This window comes from Acyrthosiphon pisum, chromosome X (assembly GCF_005508785.2).
Source record: "Acyrthosiphon pisum isolate AL4f chromosome X, pea_aphid_22Mar2018_4r6ur, whole genome shotgun sequence".
NCBI classification, from domain to species: Eukaryota; Metazoa; Arthropoda; class Insecta; order Hemiptera; family Aphididae; genus Acyrthosiphon; species Acyrthosiphon pisum.
In genome coordinates this window covers 18,665,675-18,678,865 of record NC_042493.1, presented here as the reverse complement: position 1 = coordinate 18,678,865, position 13,191 = coordinate 18,665,675, and the positions used below count along the sequence as shown (strand labels likewise).

At 27.8% G+C, this 13,191-nt stretch overlaps 1 protein-coding gene and 3 non-coding genes across 4 annotated transcripts; all 4 read left to right on the top strand.

The window, feature by feature from the left end:
• The first annotated feature begins 66 nt into the window (after positions 1–66).
• LOC103311925 lies at positions 67–3,814 on the top strand. The gene is made up of 4 exons (XM_029492863.1): positions 67–85; positions 1,878–2,063; positions 2,175–2,312; positions 2,388–3,814. The coding sequence occupies exons 1-4, from the start codon at positions 67–69 to the stop codon at positions 3,812–3,814; spliced, it is 1,770 nt and encodes a 589-aa protein (XP_029348723.1).
• Positions 3,815–5,713: 1,899 nt separating this feature from the next.
• On the top strand, positions 5,714–5,777 carry Mir3043-3 (microRNA mir-3043-3). The gene has a single exon (NR_040217.1). It is a non-coding gene; the product is annotated as a microRNA mir-3043-3 (primary transcript).
• A 1,272-nt stretch (positions 5,778–7,049) lies between these two features.
• Positions 7,050–7,113, top strand: Mir3043-2 (microRNA mir-3043-2). The gene has a single exon (NR_040216.1). It is a non-coding gene; the product is annotated as a microRNA mir-3043-2 (primary transcript).
• A 1,277-nt stretch (positions 7,114–8,390) lies between these two features.
• On the top strand, positions 8,391–8,454 carry Mir3043-1 (microRNA mir-3043-1). The gene has a single exon (NR_040215.1). It is a non-coding gene; the product is annotated as a microRNA mir-3043-1 (primary transcript).
• Positions 8,455–13,191: the final 4,737 nt, after the last annotated feature.

Genomic DNA, 13,191 nt, shown 5'->3' with positions numbered 1-13,191 from the left:
CCCACCCCGAAATGTCATCACCGAAATTTTTTTTAGAATCTGAGCGAAAATGCTAGTGTTTTTACAATGATATCTTTTTGTACTGGTAAACCTAATAATTAATTATAATATGTCATGGAAAAAATTACAAAATAATACGGTTAGCACACACATAAATATATATATAGGTACTCGTATGACGTATACGTTACCATATAGCTGGGTATGAGGTAGATACATATATATATATATATAGACGATAAGCCCTCGTATAGACTATAAACTCCATAATAACCATGTTGATAAGAAATGACACAGTACTAATTAGTAGGTACCAAAGTTAAGATAGATTTGTAATATAATAATCATGATTGTCTTTTATCATCTGACTAGATCGTACATTTTATGTTTTATTGTTATACTAATCGTATCGCGTATACAATTATTAAAGCGAAATGCCAAAATATAATATTATACCATACTCGTCTATCGTCAGTCGATGTTTGTCTACTTTCATATAAACGTACCTACGGTAAATTTTATTTCTGTGCTTGTTTCTGTTTCGTTTTTTGTTTTTAAATAATCAAATATGAAGAGAGGAGCACTTGACAATTTTTTTAAACCAAAAAAAACCATTTACTGGTGCGCTTTTAAATCAACATGAGAGTCAAGAACATAATTAACCAGTGTGCAGTACTTCAATAATTGATGTAAAAAAATTACACATTCAATTTATATCACATTCAAATACCGATTATCATAGATTTTGTACCTTAACTGCAGATCATTTTCGTAAAATAGATACAGGAGAAATGTGTGATGTTGCTATAATTGAATTCACATAGACAGCAACAATGTGAAGAAAATTGAGCGGCATTAATTCCAATAATAGAAACAATTATTTTTTGTGGTGAACAAGAACTTTCTCTAAGAGGTAATGATGACAGTGGACCATTAAATTTGTCAAAACCACCAAAAAAGACGGTAAATTTCGTGCTTTACTTCGTTTTAGGGCAAATTTTGGCGACGAAAATTTAAAAAATCATTTAATAAATAGTAATAAAAACTCTACTTACATAAGCCCGTCCATTCAAAATGAAATAATAGACATTTGTGGCCAACTTATTCGAAAAAATATTGTAACTAAAATATATAAAGCCGCTTGCTTTTCAATTCTTTGTGACGAAACTTTAGATGTATCTGGTACTTAGCAACTATCTATGTGTGTCCGTTATGTAGATCTAAATAATCAGCTTCGTGAAGACTTTTTATGTTTTTTACCGGTATATGATCTCATTGGGGAAAATTTAACTCGAATAATTTTAGAAGAATGTGAAAAATTGGATTTGGATTTAAATAAACTTATCGGGCAAGGCTATGATGGTGCAGGCTATATGAGTGGACAGTTAAATAGTGTACAATCAAGAATACGACAATTATATCCAAAAGCTGTTTTTGTTCATTGTGCATCGCATCGATAAAATAATCTATATGAAAGAAATTTATTTATTTCATTTTTGTATATTTTTCTTACTTATTAATGTAACACTTTCTGTATGAATACCTTGTAGCATGGACATTGTTTCTTAAATATTATAGTAAATTGTTTTTTTGTATTTTATATTTTTAAATATCTTAACACATTGTTCTTGATATATTTTTTAATTATGTATTTTGAATGTGCATACTGCAACATCCAATTAAAAACAAAATATAATTTAGCTCGACATATAAAAGTCACCCATTTTACTGGCATTGAGAAAAATAATCCTCAGTTAGAAATAACTTTGCTTCATTACAAGGTAAAGATACAATTTAAAAAAATATTATAATAAATTGTATATTATATTTATTACAGTGCTATAACTATGTTTAAATATTTTGTTAATTAATTGTAGAATTTAATGATTGGAGACAGAGGGAAGAAATAAGCACTTCAACTAGGTTTGTTCAACACAGAGGAGTAAAATTTAATAAAAATAAAACTGTAACTACAAGGAAGTATTATTGTCACCGCTCTGGAGTATTTAATAGTAAAAGTATGGGAAAACGTTCCTTAAAAATTACTGGATCGTGTAAAATAAGTAAGTGATATTATAAAAAAGTGTAAAAATAGATCAATTTATTTCCTTAATAATAGATCATACAGACATCTTTAGACATTAAATGTTTTGTTTTTCTCATTGGACTATTAGATCAATGCTGTCCTTCATTTATTCGAATAGTAGTTACAGATAATAACGTTAACGTCACTTATTGTAAGACACATCATGGACATCAGAATGATATCAAATTTTTCCCAATCCCTTCTTCTGTTCAGGAAACAATTGCTGGTAACTGTAACATTTTATTTACATTTTACTTTAATATCTACTATTTATCCGTAACTTATTCATGTTCATTACCAGATAAAATTAAAAATGGAGTAACTCCTAATGCCATTATTGATCAAATCCGTGACAATTTTGATAACAAAATTGAAAAAAAAAACATCATAACTACGAAAGATGTTTACAACATTTCCACTAAGTTTGTATTACTTCACAAGTATAAATTACATGATATTGATGCTCTAAGTGCGGACCTTCAAGTAAAACGATTTGCCAATAGTTCTTCAAATCCAATTGTTTTTTATAAAACACAAGGAACAGAATATCCACCATTAGACTTAGATGATTTTATGTTAATAATACTCACTGAAACTCAAAAAGCTGTTTTGCATAAATTTAGTAATGGGAAATTGTGTATTGATTCTACACATGGTACCAATCAATACAATTTTAATTTAACTACAATTGTAGTGATTGATGAATTTGGAGAAGGATACCCTGCTGCATTTTGTATAAGCACAAAAATTGACGAAGTACATATGAAAGTTTTCTTTTCAAAAATTAAGGAGGTAATGGGCTGCTTTACTCCAAATGTATTCATGAGTGATGATGTGCCAGCATTTTGGAACGCATGGATTAACATAATGTGGCCTATTCCTCAACATCGTTTGTTGTGTAAGTGGCATATTGACAATAACTGGCGCAAGAATCTAAAAAAAATTTCTGGTTCTCAAAATGTAAAAGCTTACGTTTATAAAACTCTTCGTGTATTACTTGAAGAACCAAATGAAACTCAGTTTGAAGAACTTTTAAATTCTTTTCTTTCTAAATTAGAAGAGGAACCAGCATTGCATAATTTTAAAACATACTTTGAGCGTACATATGTACATCGGAAAAAGTTATGGGCAGCTTGCTATCGACATCAAGTAATGCTTAATACAAATATGGTATTGGAAGCTTTCCATAAAACTTTAAAACATGTATACTTAAAGGGGAAGAAAAATCAACGCCTAGATGTGTTACTCTGGCATTTACTTAAATCATTACGCGATAAAAACTTTGAACGACTAATAAAACTGTGCAATGGTGGAAAAGTTAATCACTACGTAAATGCTATTAATAGTCGTCATCGTGCTGCTGCTCAGATTAATATTTCTGGAATTCATCAAGTATCAGAAATCACTTGGTCTGTAACATCTGAAACTTTAGATCAAAATTACCTGGTTAATAAACATGAACTATGTTCATGTAAAATTATATGTGTTGCGTGTAAAGTCTGTATTCATTTGTTTTCTTGTACGTGTTACTATTACACAATAAAAAATAATATGTGCAAGCATATACATGCTGTAAACATTAATATGGTTGACAATGAAGTAGTGATTCCAAGAACTGATGTATGTAATCCCTTAATAACTGATGAAGTATGTATGAAAATTCCAATCACACAACAACTGTCTTCTGTATCCACAGAATCCATTGGTAACAAACTTTATGAATTCTAAAACATGTTTATGTCCCAAGCAAGCACATTAAGTTCCCAGCAGCTAACAAAAATCAACGCTTCTATTGATACAGGTTTAGGCATATTGTATGAAGCAGAAAATAATTTAATAAAAAATGTAGAAAATCAGGAACCTGTTAACAAAAATGTAGAAAAACAGTTACGGTTTTATTCCATCAAAAAACAAAGAGTACAAGCACCAGAAGAACAAAGATTAAATAAACCTACATTAACAATTAGAAATCAAATAATCGCCGATTTAAAAGGAATTGACCAAACTCCCTACATTCATATTGATTCTGACCACACTTATACAAAATAAGACCTAATTAATACCATGGTGAAATAATCGGATATTTCAATCTTGGTTAATACATAGTTAATAACACTATATATTTTAATTTATACTTTAATTAATTTTCTACTAATTTTTCTACTATAATAATTTTAATTTTATAACTTTTTATTTAGTTTTTTGGATGACTTATCAATCTTAACAACGTATTACAAATTTATACTGAGTGTAATACTGAAGTAAAACAATACAATACTATTGAAATTATGAAATCTTACGATGTAATATTAAGTAACTATTTTATATTAACAATTTAACATATTATTTATTTATTTATTTTATATTACGTATTAAACTTTGTGACCGTGATAATGATTGGTTATGTGATAATGGTTTTGTGATAAGAGAAACTGCTCCGAGGGGGCAGGCTGTCTCTAGACGCTCGTAGTTCGGACGAAGGAATATCTTTTTATTTATGTTCCTTGTGATAAGCCACCAGTCACCACGGTCGCGTCACCCCACACAATTCGTGTCATCGGCTTGTAGCGTCAACACGCCATCGGCAGTCGCCAGTCGCAAGCAAGTCGCAACCATTCCGATTTTTGAATTCGAGATTTTTTTTGTCAAAAATAAACATGAAAATGACATATTTTGAGCGTATCAACAATTCATATAATGTTGTTGACTATAAAAGAAGTCGGGAGTATGGAATGCGAGAGTATCGTTTAGTAAATAAAGATTATGGTACAAGGCATATACTTACACATAACTTATTCAAAGAACAGTCTATACCATTAGAAACAATGGATACAGTTTATTGTTCACAATAACTTAGTAGTAATCAAATTGTGTTTGGTGCAAGATGTAATAATGTGAGTACACTAAATATACACCTATAATTATAGCATTTCTAACATTTACATATCAACACTCTTGCATAATGTTCTTGGGTTCATTTTGTATTTTTGCTGGGATAACTAACAGTTTTTTCCCCAGACCACATGGCTAACTTAATATTATTATGTTAAAAATCTGCGGATTGAATTTAATTAAGTCTTATGTTATTATATATTAAAATTATAAACAATTGTTTTTCTTGGTTGATGAAACACAGAAATATCATTATTAATATTAAAATTAATATGCCTTTATGTTAAAATCTTGCAAAAGAGAATATCAAAAAACTATAAATATTTCTTATACTCTATATAAATTATGAATTATTATTTAAATCAACAACAAAATTTGTTTCTCTTGCGAGAGGTCCACACAGTTATTTTTCTTGAAAAGTATTATGTTCCCCTTTAGTACAAAACTTTTAATATATTACAATGTATTCTTACTATTATTATTTAGACATTTAGACTATTTTTTGGTTTGTAATCATTGTTCATAGCGCAACTGCGGGTGGACCATTTTTAAGAGATTAAATTTCTCTTTATTGGCCTAATTTTTACTTGAATTTTTGTTAATTAATTTTAAATGCAACGCCTAGCGTTAAAAACACTTCCTACTCAATTATTGTTTCAACAACTAATATTCAACAGGTACTACTCAAATTCACCCACTTTAAGTCATCAAATAAAATTATTGTAAGTTTTTTCTTCAGTATGTGTCCTTTTATGTGCTGTGCTATATTATCAAAACACATTAAGGACTCATATTGGAGTAATGACCTTACTAATGTGATCTTTGTATTAAATATATACAACAGAAGAAGATATAAGGAATATATTACTTCTTTTTTAATTATATAGTATATTTTTTATAATTGTACGATTTATAATTATTTTTTAGTTATAAAATAAGCTCAGTTAATTTACGTTAACACTAATATTATATATTGTATGATAATTAAATATTTGTTATCAACTAACAATGTATTGTAACTATACTCTTTAGGTACTTGCTGTAAAACAATTTTAGCTTAGTTTATAAACTTAAATATCTACTTACTATGAATTATAATGTAAGGACTTAATTATATCTCAATTATATGCAAATTAATCAAATATCATATTATATTACTTAACATTTTCTTTTTATCCCCCCCTCCCCCATGTATACTTTTTTTAACCAGTTATTGTTTTCAGAAATGCTCCTGTCAGTGTGCGTGGTGGTTGGAAGCAGCAGTGGCATTTCGATGGCGACGGTGTGGGCAGACAGCTGCGGCAACAGGATAAACTGACACTAGGAACGACTAGTCTTTCCCCTTGGTATGATTTTATATATTTCCGCCACCCCTGTTAGTTATTCCATAGACTCGTATCAACACTCTTGCATAATGTTCTTGGGTTCATTTTGTATTTTTGCTGCGATAACTAACATTTTTTTCCCCAGACCACATGCCTAACTTAATATTATTATGTTAAAAATCTGTGGATTGATTATAATTAAGTCCTATGTTATTATATATTAAAATTATAAACAATTATTTTTCTTGGTTGATGAAACACAAAAATATCATTATTAAATTTAAAATTAATAAGCCTTTATGTTAAAATCTTGCAAAAGAGAATATCAAAATATTATAAATATTTCTTATACTCTATGTAAATTATGTATTATTATTTAAATCAACGACCAATATTATTTCCCTTGCGAGAGGTCCACACATTTATTATCCTTGAAAAATATTATGTTCCCCTTTAATACAAAACTTTTAATATATTACAATGTATTCTTACCATTATTATTATTGCTTTTTTTTGGTTTGTAATCATTGTTCATAGCGCAACTGCGGGTGGACCATTTTTTAGAGCTTAAATTTCTCTTTATTGTACTCATTTTTATTTGAATTATTGTTTTTTAATTTTAAATGCAACGCCTAGCGTTAAAAACACTTCCTACTCAATTATTGTTTCAATAACTAATATTGACCAGGTACTACTCGAATTCACCCACTTCAAGTCATCAAATAAAATTATTGTTAGTTTTTTCTTCAGTATGTGTCCTTTTATGTGCTGTGCTATATTATCAAAACACATTAAGGACTCATATTGGAGTAATGACCTAACTAATATGATCTTTGTATTAAATATATACAACAGAAGAAAATATAAGGAATATATTACTTCTTTTTTTTATTTATATAGTATATTTTTTATAATTGTACGATTTATAATTATTTTTTATAGTTATAAAATAAGCTCAGTTAATTTACCTTTACACTAATATTATATATTGTATGATAATTAAATATATGTTATCAACTAACAATGGTATTGTAACTATACTCTTTAGGTACTTGCTGTAAAACAATTTTAGCTTAGGTTATAAATTTAAATTTCTACTTATTATGAATTATAATGTAAGGACTTAATTATATCTCAATCATATGCAAATTAATCAAATATCATATTTTATTACTTAACATTTTCTTTTTATCCCCCCCTCCCCCATGTATACTTTTTTTAACCAGTTATTGTTTTCAGAAATGCTCCTGTCAGTGTGCGTGGTGGTTGGAAGCAGCAGTGGCGTTTCGATGGCGACGGTGTGGGCAGACAGCTGCGGCAACAGGATAAACTGACACTAGGAACGACTAGTCTTTCCCCTTGGTATGATTTTATATATTTCCGCCACCCCTGTTAGTTATTCCATAGACTCGTATCAACACTCTTGCATAATGTTCTTGGGTTCATTTTGTATTTTTGCTGCGGTAACTAACATTTTTTTCCCCAGACCACATGCCTAACTTAATATTATTATGTTAAAAATCTGTGGATTTATTATAATTAAGTCCTATGTTATTATATATTAAAATTATAAACAATTATTTTTCTTGGTTGATGAAACACAAAAATATCATTATTAAATTTAAAATTAATAAGCCTTTATGTTAAAATCTTGCAAAAGAGAATATCAAAATATTATAAATATTTCTTATACTCTATGTAAATTATGTATTATTATTTAAATCAACGACCAATATTATTTCCCTTGCGAGAGGTCCACACATTTATTATCCTTGAAAAATATTATGTTCCCCTTTAATACAAAACTTTTAATATATTACAATGTATTCTTACCATTATTATTATTGCTTTTTTTTGGTTTGTAATCATTGTTCATAGCGCAACTGCGGGTGGACCATTTTTTAGAGCTTAAATTTCTCTTTATTGGACTAATTTTTATTTGAATTATTGTTTTTTAATTTTAAATGCAACGCCTAGCGTTAAAAACACTTCTTACTCAATTATTGTTTCAATAACTAATATTGACCAGGTACTACTCGAATTCACCCACTTCAAGTCATCAAATAAAATTATTGTTAGTTTTTTCTTCAGTATGTGTCCTTTTATGTGCTGTGCTATATTATCAAAACACATTAAGGACTCATATTGGAGTAATGACCTTACTAATATGATCTTTGTATTAAATATATACAACAGAAGAAAATATAAGGAATATATTACTTCTTTTTTTTATTTATATAGTATATTTTTTATAATTGTGCGATTTATAATTATTTTTTATAGTTATAAAATTAGCTTAGTTTATAAACTTAAATATCTATTTATTATGAATTATAACGTAAGGACTTAATTATATCACAATTATATACAAATTAATCAAATACCAATATAATAGTGTTACCATAATCTATATCAGTATTTCTTAAACTGTGTGATATCATTTTAGAGTTCCACGAAGCTTAAGTGTATTTTTTTCAGTGAAGAATTTATATTCGTGAAGTCTTGTTCGTCCGTTATTTAAAATATTTATTGAATTAAATACAGTTTTATACACTTTTATTTGAAATTATTGTAGTTTTTAATACAAATAATCCTTAAAAATGTATGGATTTGTGATTTTTATGTATTTTGTCTAAATTCAAAATTAAATGCTCATAAAAAAATTGTGACTATTTTAATATTTTTAAAACTGCCATTGTAACAATGTAGTAGGATTCCTTTATTAAGTATTCAAGCTTTTTGACCCAACATACATTTTTTACACGTAAACGGTCCAATGAAAACCACCTTAACCCTGCAGACCGACATAAAATAAAACCCAGTAAGGTGCTAACATGAAGAAATGTGAATTATAAAGTCATATAGAAAAATGTAAATCTTGTACTATTTTAGGTATGTACTAGCATACATTCAATAAGACTATTATGTTATATTTTAATGTATAGTACTAAGTAATAATGTACATATTACATTCATGTTATATTGTAACCCATACATTAAAAATTTCTCACAAATCAATTTTTATTTGTTTATTATTTAAATACGAATACGACTATAGATTTATGAAATGTATTTAGCCAAATGTTTTTACTAGCATTTTCTATACATAATTATAATTTCAAATATTTTGACACTTTTTGATTAATTTATGGGCGTAAAGAATTTTTGATTTTTCTGAGTTTTGTCTATAAATGTCGTATTTTAATATTGTATTAAGATAATATTAAAAATTCATATGCACAATTCTTTTAAATTCTAAGTGGAGCGATAAATGTATTGATTTTACAAGGATGTGTGGACATTTTCAATTTTTCTTACGTTTATACTTTATGAAAGAAATATGTTATTTAACTTACAATTTCATCATTTTTTTTTCTATAAATATCAATAAAATGTTATTTGTTGGGTCAAAAACCTTGAAAATGTAATACAAGGCTCTTGATATATTGTTACAATATCAGTTGAAAAATATTAAAAATACATTGGCACAATTTTTTTTAAGAATTTGACGATGTTTATATGAAATAATGAATATGGATTATAAATATTATTTTTTGGTATTAATTTATTACGGTGTGTACTGTGGAGACGTACAGTGACTAATGAGTGACAGAGCCGATCGAGGTTATCTTTTTGTCTATTTACACTATTAGAATAACCTAAATACAGTTTTATTTTATTTTGCTTAACATTTGACTACTGATTAAATTAAAATAAAATAATCAACCAGTTTTATAAACCTATTCCGAAATCCACAAGGACATTGAACGATGATAGTAGTACAATAGATACACTTCAATCAACAATTTTAAAATTAAATATTACCTCGACTTCTAACGACTCTTCTACTTCTTCTTCTAGCTTAAACGTGCTTGATATTAGCTTAAATAGTGACGTAAAAACAAATTCAGCCGATTATTAATACATTTTCCACGTCGTAAAATTTGTGATACACAACGCAGTTTTCAAAGATCGTGGCACAAAGTATATCCTTGGATTGAAAAATCGAAGACTTCAAAATTCACTAAATATTAGTAAATAATTATATTTTATGTACTTAAAATTAAAAAAGGTGGGCAAGTGGATGTCGCTCTGCTGTATAGTAGGTTACAAGTGGGTCACTGTATAATGGATGGTATTAAATTTGAATTCAATGATAGAATATCATTGTATAAGAATAACAATCCTGATTGAAAACTGAATCTAGGTATAAGATATATTATATACTTATATCTATGGTATTAAAAAAAAAAATTGATCTACAATAAATTCCAGGTTAATCATATCACAAAATCCATTAGGTACTTATAACGCGTTATACATCAACAACAAACCATTATATACTATCATAGATATATAATAGTATACTTAAGAAGTTTCAAGTACCCACGAATAATATTATACAATCACAATAAAATAACTAAAATAGTTATTCTAGGTTTTTAATATGTAATTTCGTCCAAATTTTAAATTAAAATGAGTATAAAAATAAACTGTACTTATGTTTTTTTTGATTTTTTGGTAACAGAATTAACTATTTAGGTACATGGAATCTTGTTTTAAATTTTCAATCCTTAGATATAAAAGTTGAACATTTTATAAATTTTTATCTACAAAATAATTATTCAATTTTAAATTTGAACTTCAAATGCTTATAAAAAAAAGTTGTGCCTATGTATTTTTAATGTTTTTCAACTGCTATTGTAACAATATATCAGGAGCCTTGCATTAAATTTTCACGCTTTTTTACTCAACAAACAAAATTTTATTGATATTTATAGAAAAAAAAACTAAAAAAAATGAAAACTGAGAATGTCCGTAAACAGCTCAAAAAGAGTCAAAATATTTTCAATTTTCATTTTATGGTGTATAGAAAATGAAAATATTAACATTCAGTGAAATTTTCAAAAATCTACAGTCATTCGTTTTTTAATTATATTAAAATAAGAAAATCGCCACATGAGAAATCGAGCAAATATCAAATGTTGTAAAAATATGAATTTCAAACGCTCATAAAAATTTAATTTGACTTTCTTGTAGACATTTTTTTTTTTGTAAAAGGTAGACAATATTATGAGGAATCTTGCAGGGCTTATTCTAAAGCGCAGTTGGGCTTATTTTGCGTATTTGTAAAAGCTAGACGCGCACTTGATAATCAATTTTTGCGTGCTGATTATTAATCTATGAAACTACTGAACTATGTTTATTATTAGAAATCGTAAGCAAGATCAAACTCTTTGGAGTTAGGGTTTTCTAAGAACACGTAATATCGAATACCGATAAGGCGACAATATTCCTTATTAATTTATTATATTTATAATATTATTAGATTACGTAGATTTATTTTATATTATGTCGGCTGCCGGCAGTACACATTCGCAGAAGCGAGGCGAGGCGACGCGCGACGATCGTCTGCTCTCGCGGTATATTCGCGTATTCGTTATCGTTTACAAATTTTGTTTTTGTCATTTACTTTTACATTTTGTGACAAACCGACCATTGAACAACAACGGCAGCGACGCGCGACGCGTTTTCAGTAAAACGTAAGTAAACAAATTAACAAAACTTGAAATACATATACATAAAAAATATTATTTTATTTGTTAAAATTAAAAATGTAGATTATCATAGATTTTCGTATTTTACTGAGACATTTATTTTATGTATAGAATATTTTTATCTATACATTGTAATGTCCTTATAAGCTAGAGAAATATTTTCAAAATAATAAATCTAATTAAACCAAACTAAGAGCATTTAATTTTAGATAGGAGGTACTCTTAAGTTGTAAATCGTAATAACAACCAATCAGTAATAAATTTGTTTTTTTTAGGCTATGGCTAAACAAAATAATAATAAGAATGACTCATTAACCAAATGGTTATCATTAGTAAGCCCTTCATGCCTACCAAAAACTAATACCAGTAACATAATAAACACAAATGTCACAACACCCACAAGTACTACCACGATCAACATGAATGTCACAACACTCACAACTACAACCAAAATCTCTAATGTCACAACTACCTACTAGTACTAGTAGTGATATTAAGACGATAATTTCAAGTAAACCTACCTTAGAAAATAATTCTGAAACATTTCAGCATACGCACCGACACGGAAAACATTATATTAAATGCATTGCCTGTAATAAATATCCTGATATCGTAAAAAAACATACAATAAAGTCACAAATACCAAAAATAACTCAAGATCTCGGTGCTTTATTTAGACAAGAAGTAATTGATAACCATTTAACAAAACCGTATCATACAATCAGTATAAAAATGTTACGCCTTTCTACTTTGCCTAATTCTATTGTTCAACAATCTACTCAAATGGGTCGTGCTATTTTGAAGGCTAATGAAAAATTTGGTAATAAAATTGGTTCTCTAATGATACATACGTATGGGGATGCTAAAAAACTGACTCTAAGTGCATATACATATCCTATGAGAGTAATAACTAGTCAAATGGCTTCTAACTTTACTTTTAATGAATTAAATGAAAATATCACGTATGATTTCCAATATTTGACTCCAGCGTCACATAAAGAGTTCCTCCAGTGTATTGTAAAAAGTTATAAAAAAACATTTTCGGATAAATTAATTTCAGAAACAATATCTATGTCATTGCGTTGCGATGGATCAGTGGATCGTTCACAGATAGATAAAATGTATATAATACTTAAAACAGTGTCATTAAAAGGAGTCGAACAGCAGTATTTTTTGGGTGCAGGACAAGTTGAACAAAGAGGTGCTGAGGGAATTTTGGACGCTATTGAAACAGCTTGTATAAATAACGTAGGTCATGATGTTACAGAATACATTTTTAAAATATATCATCGATTGTTACTGATGGTGCTGCAGTAAATATTGTAGTAAA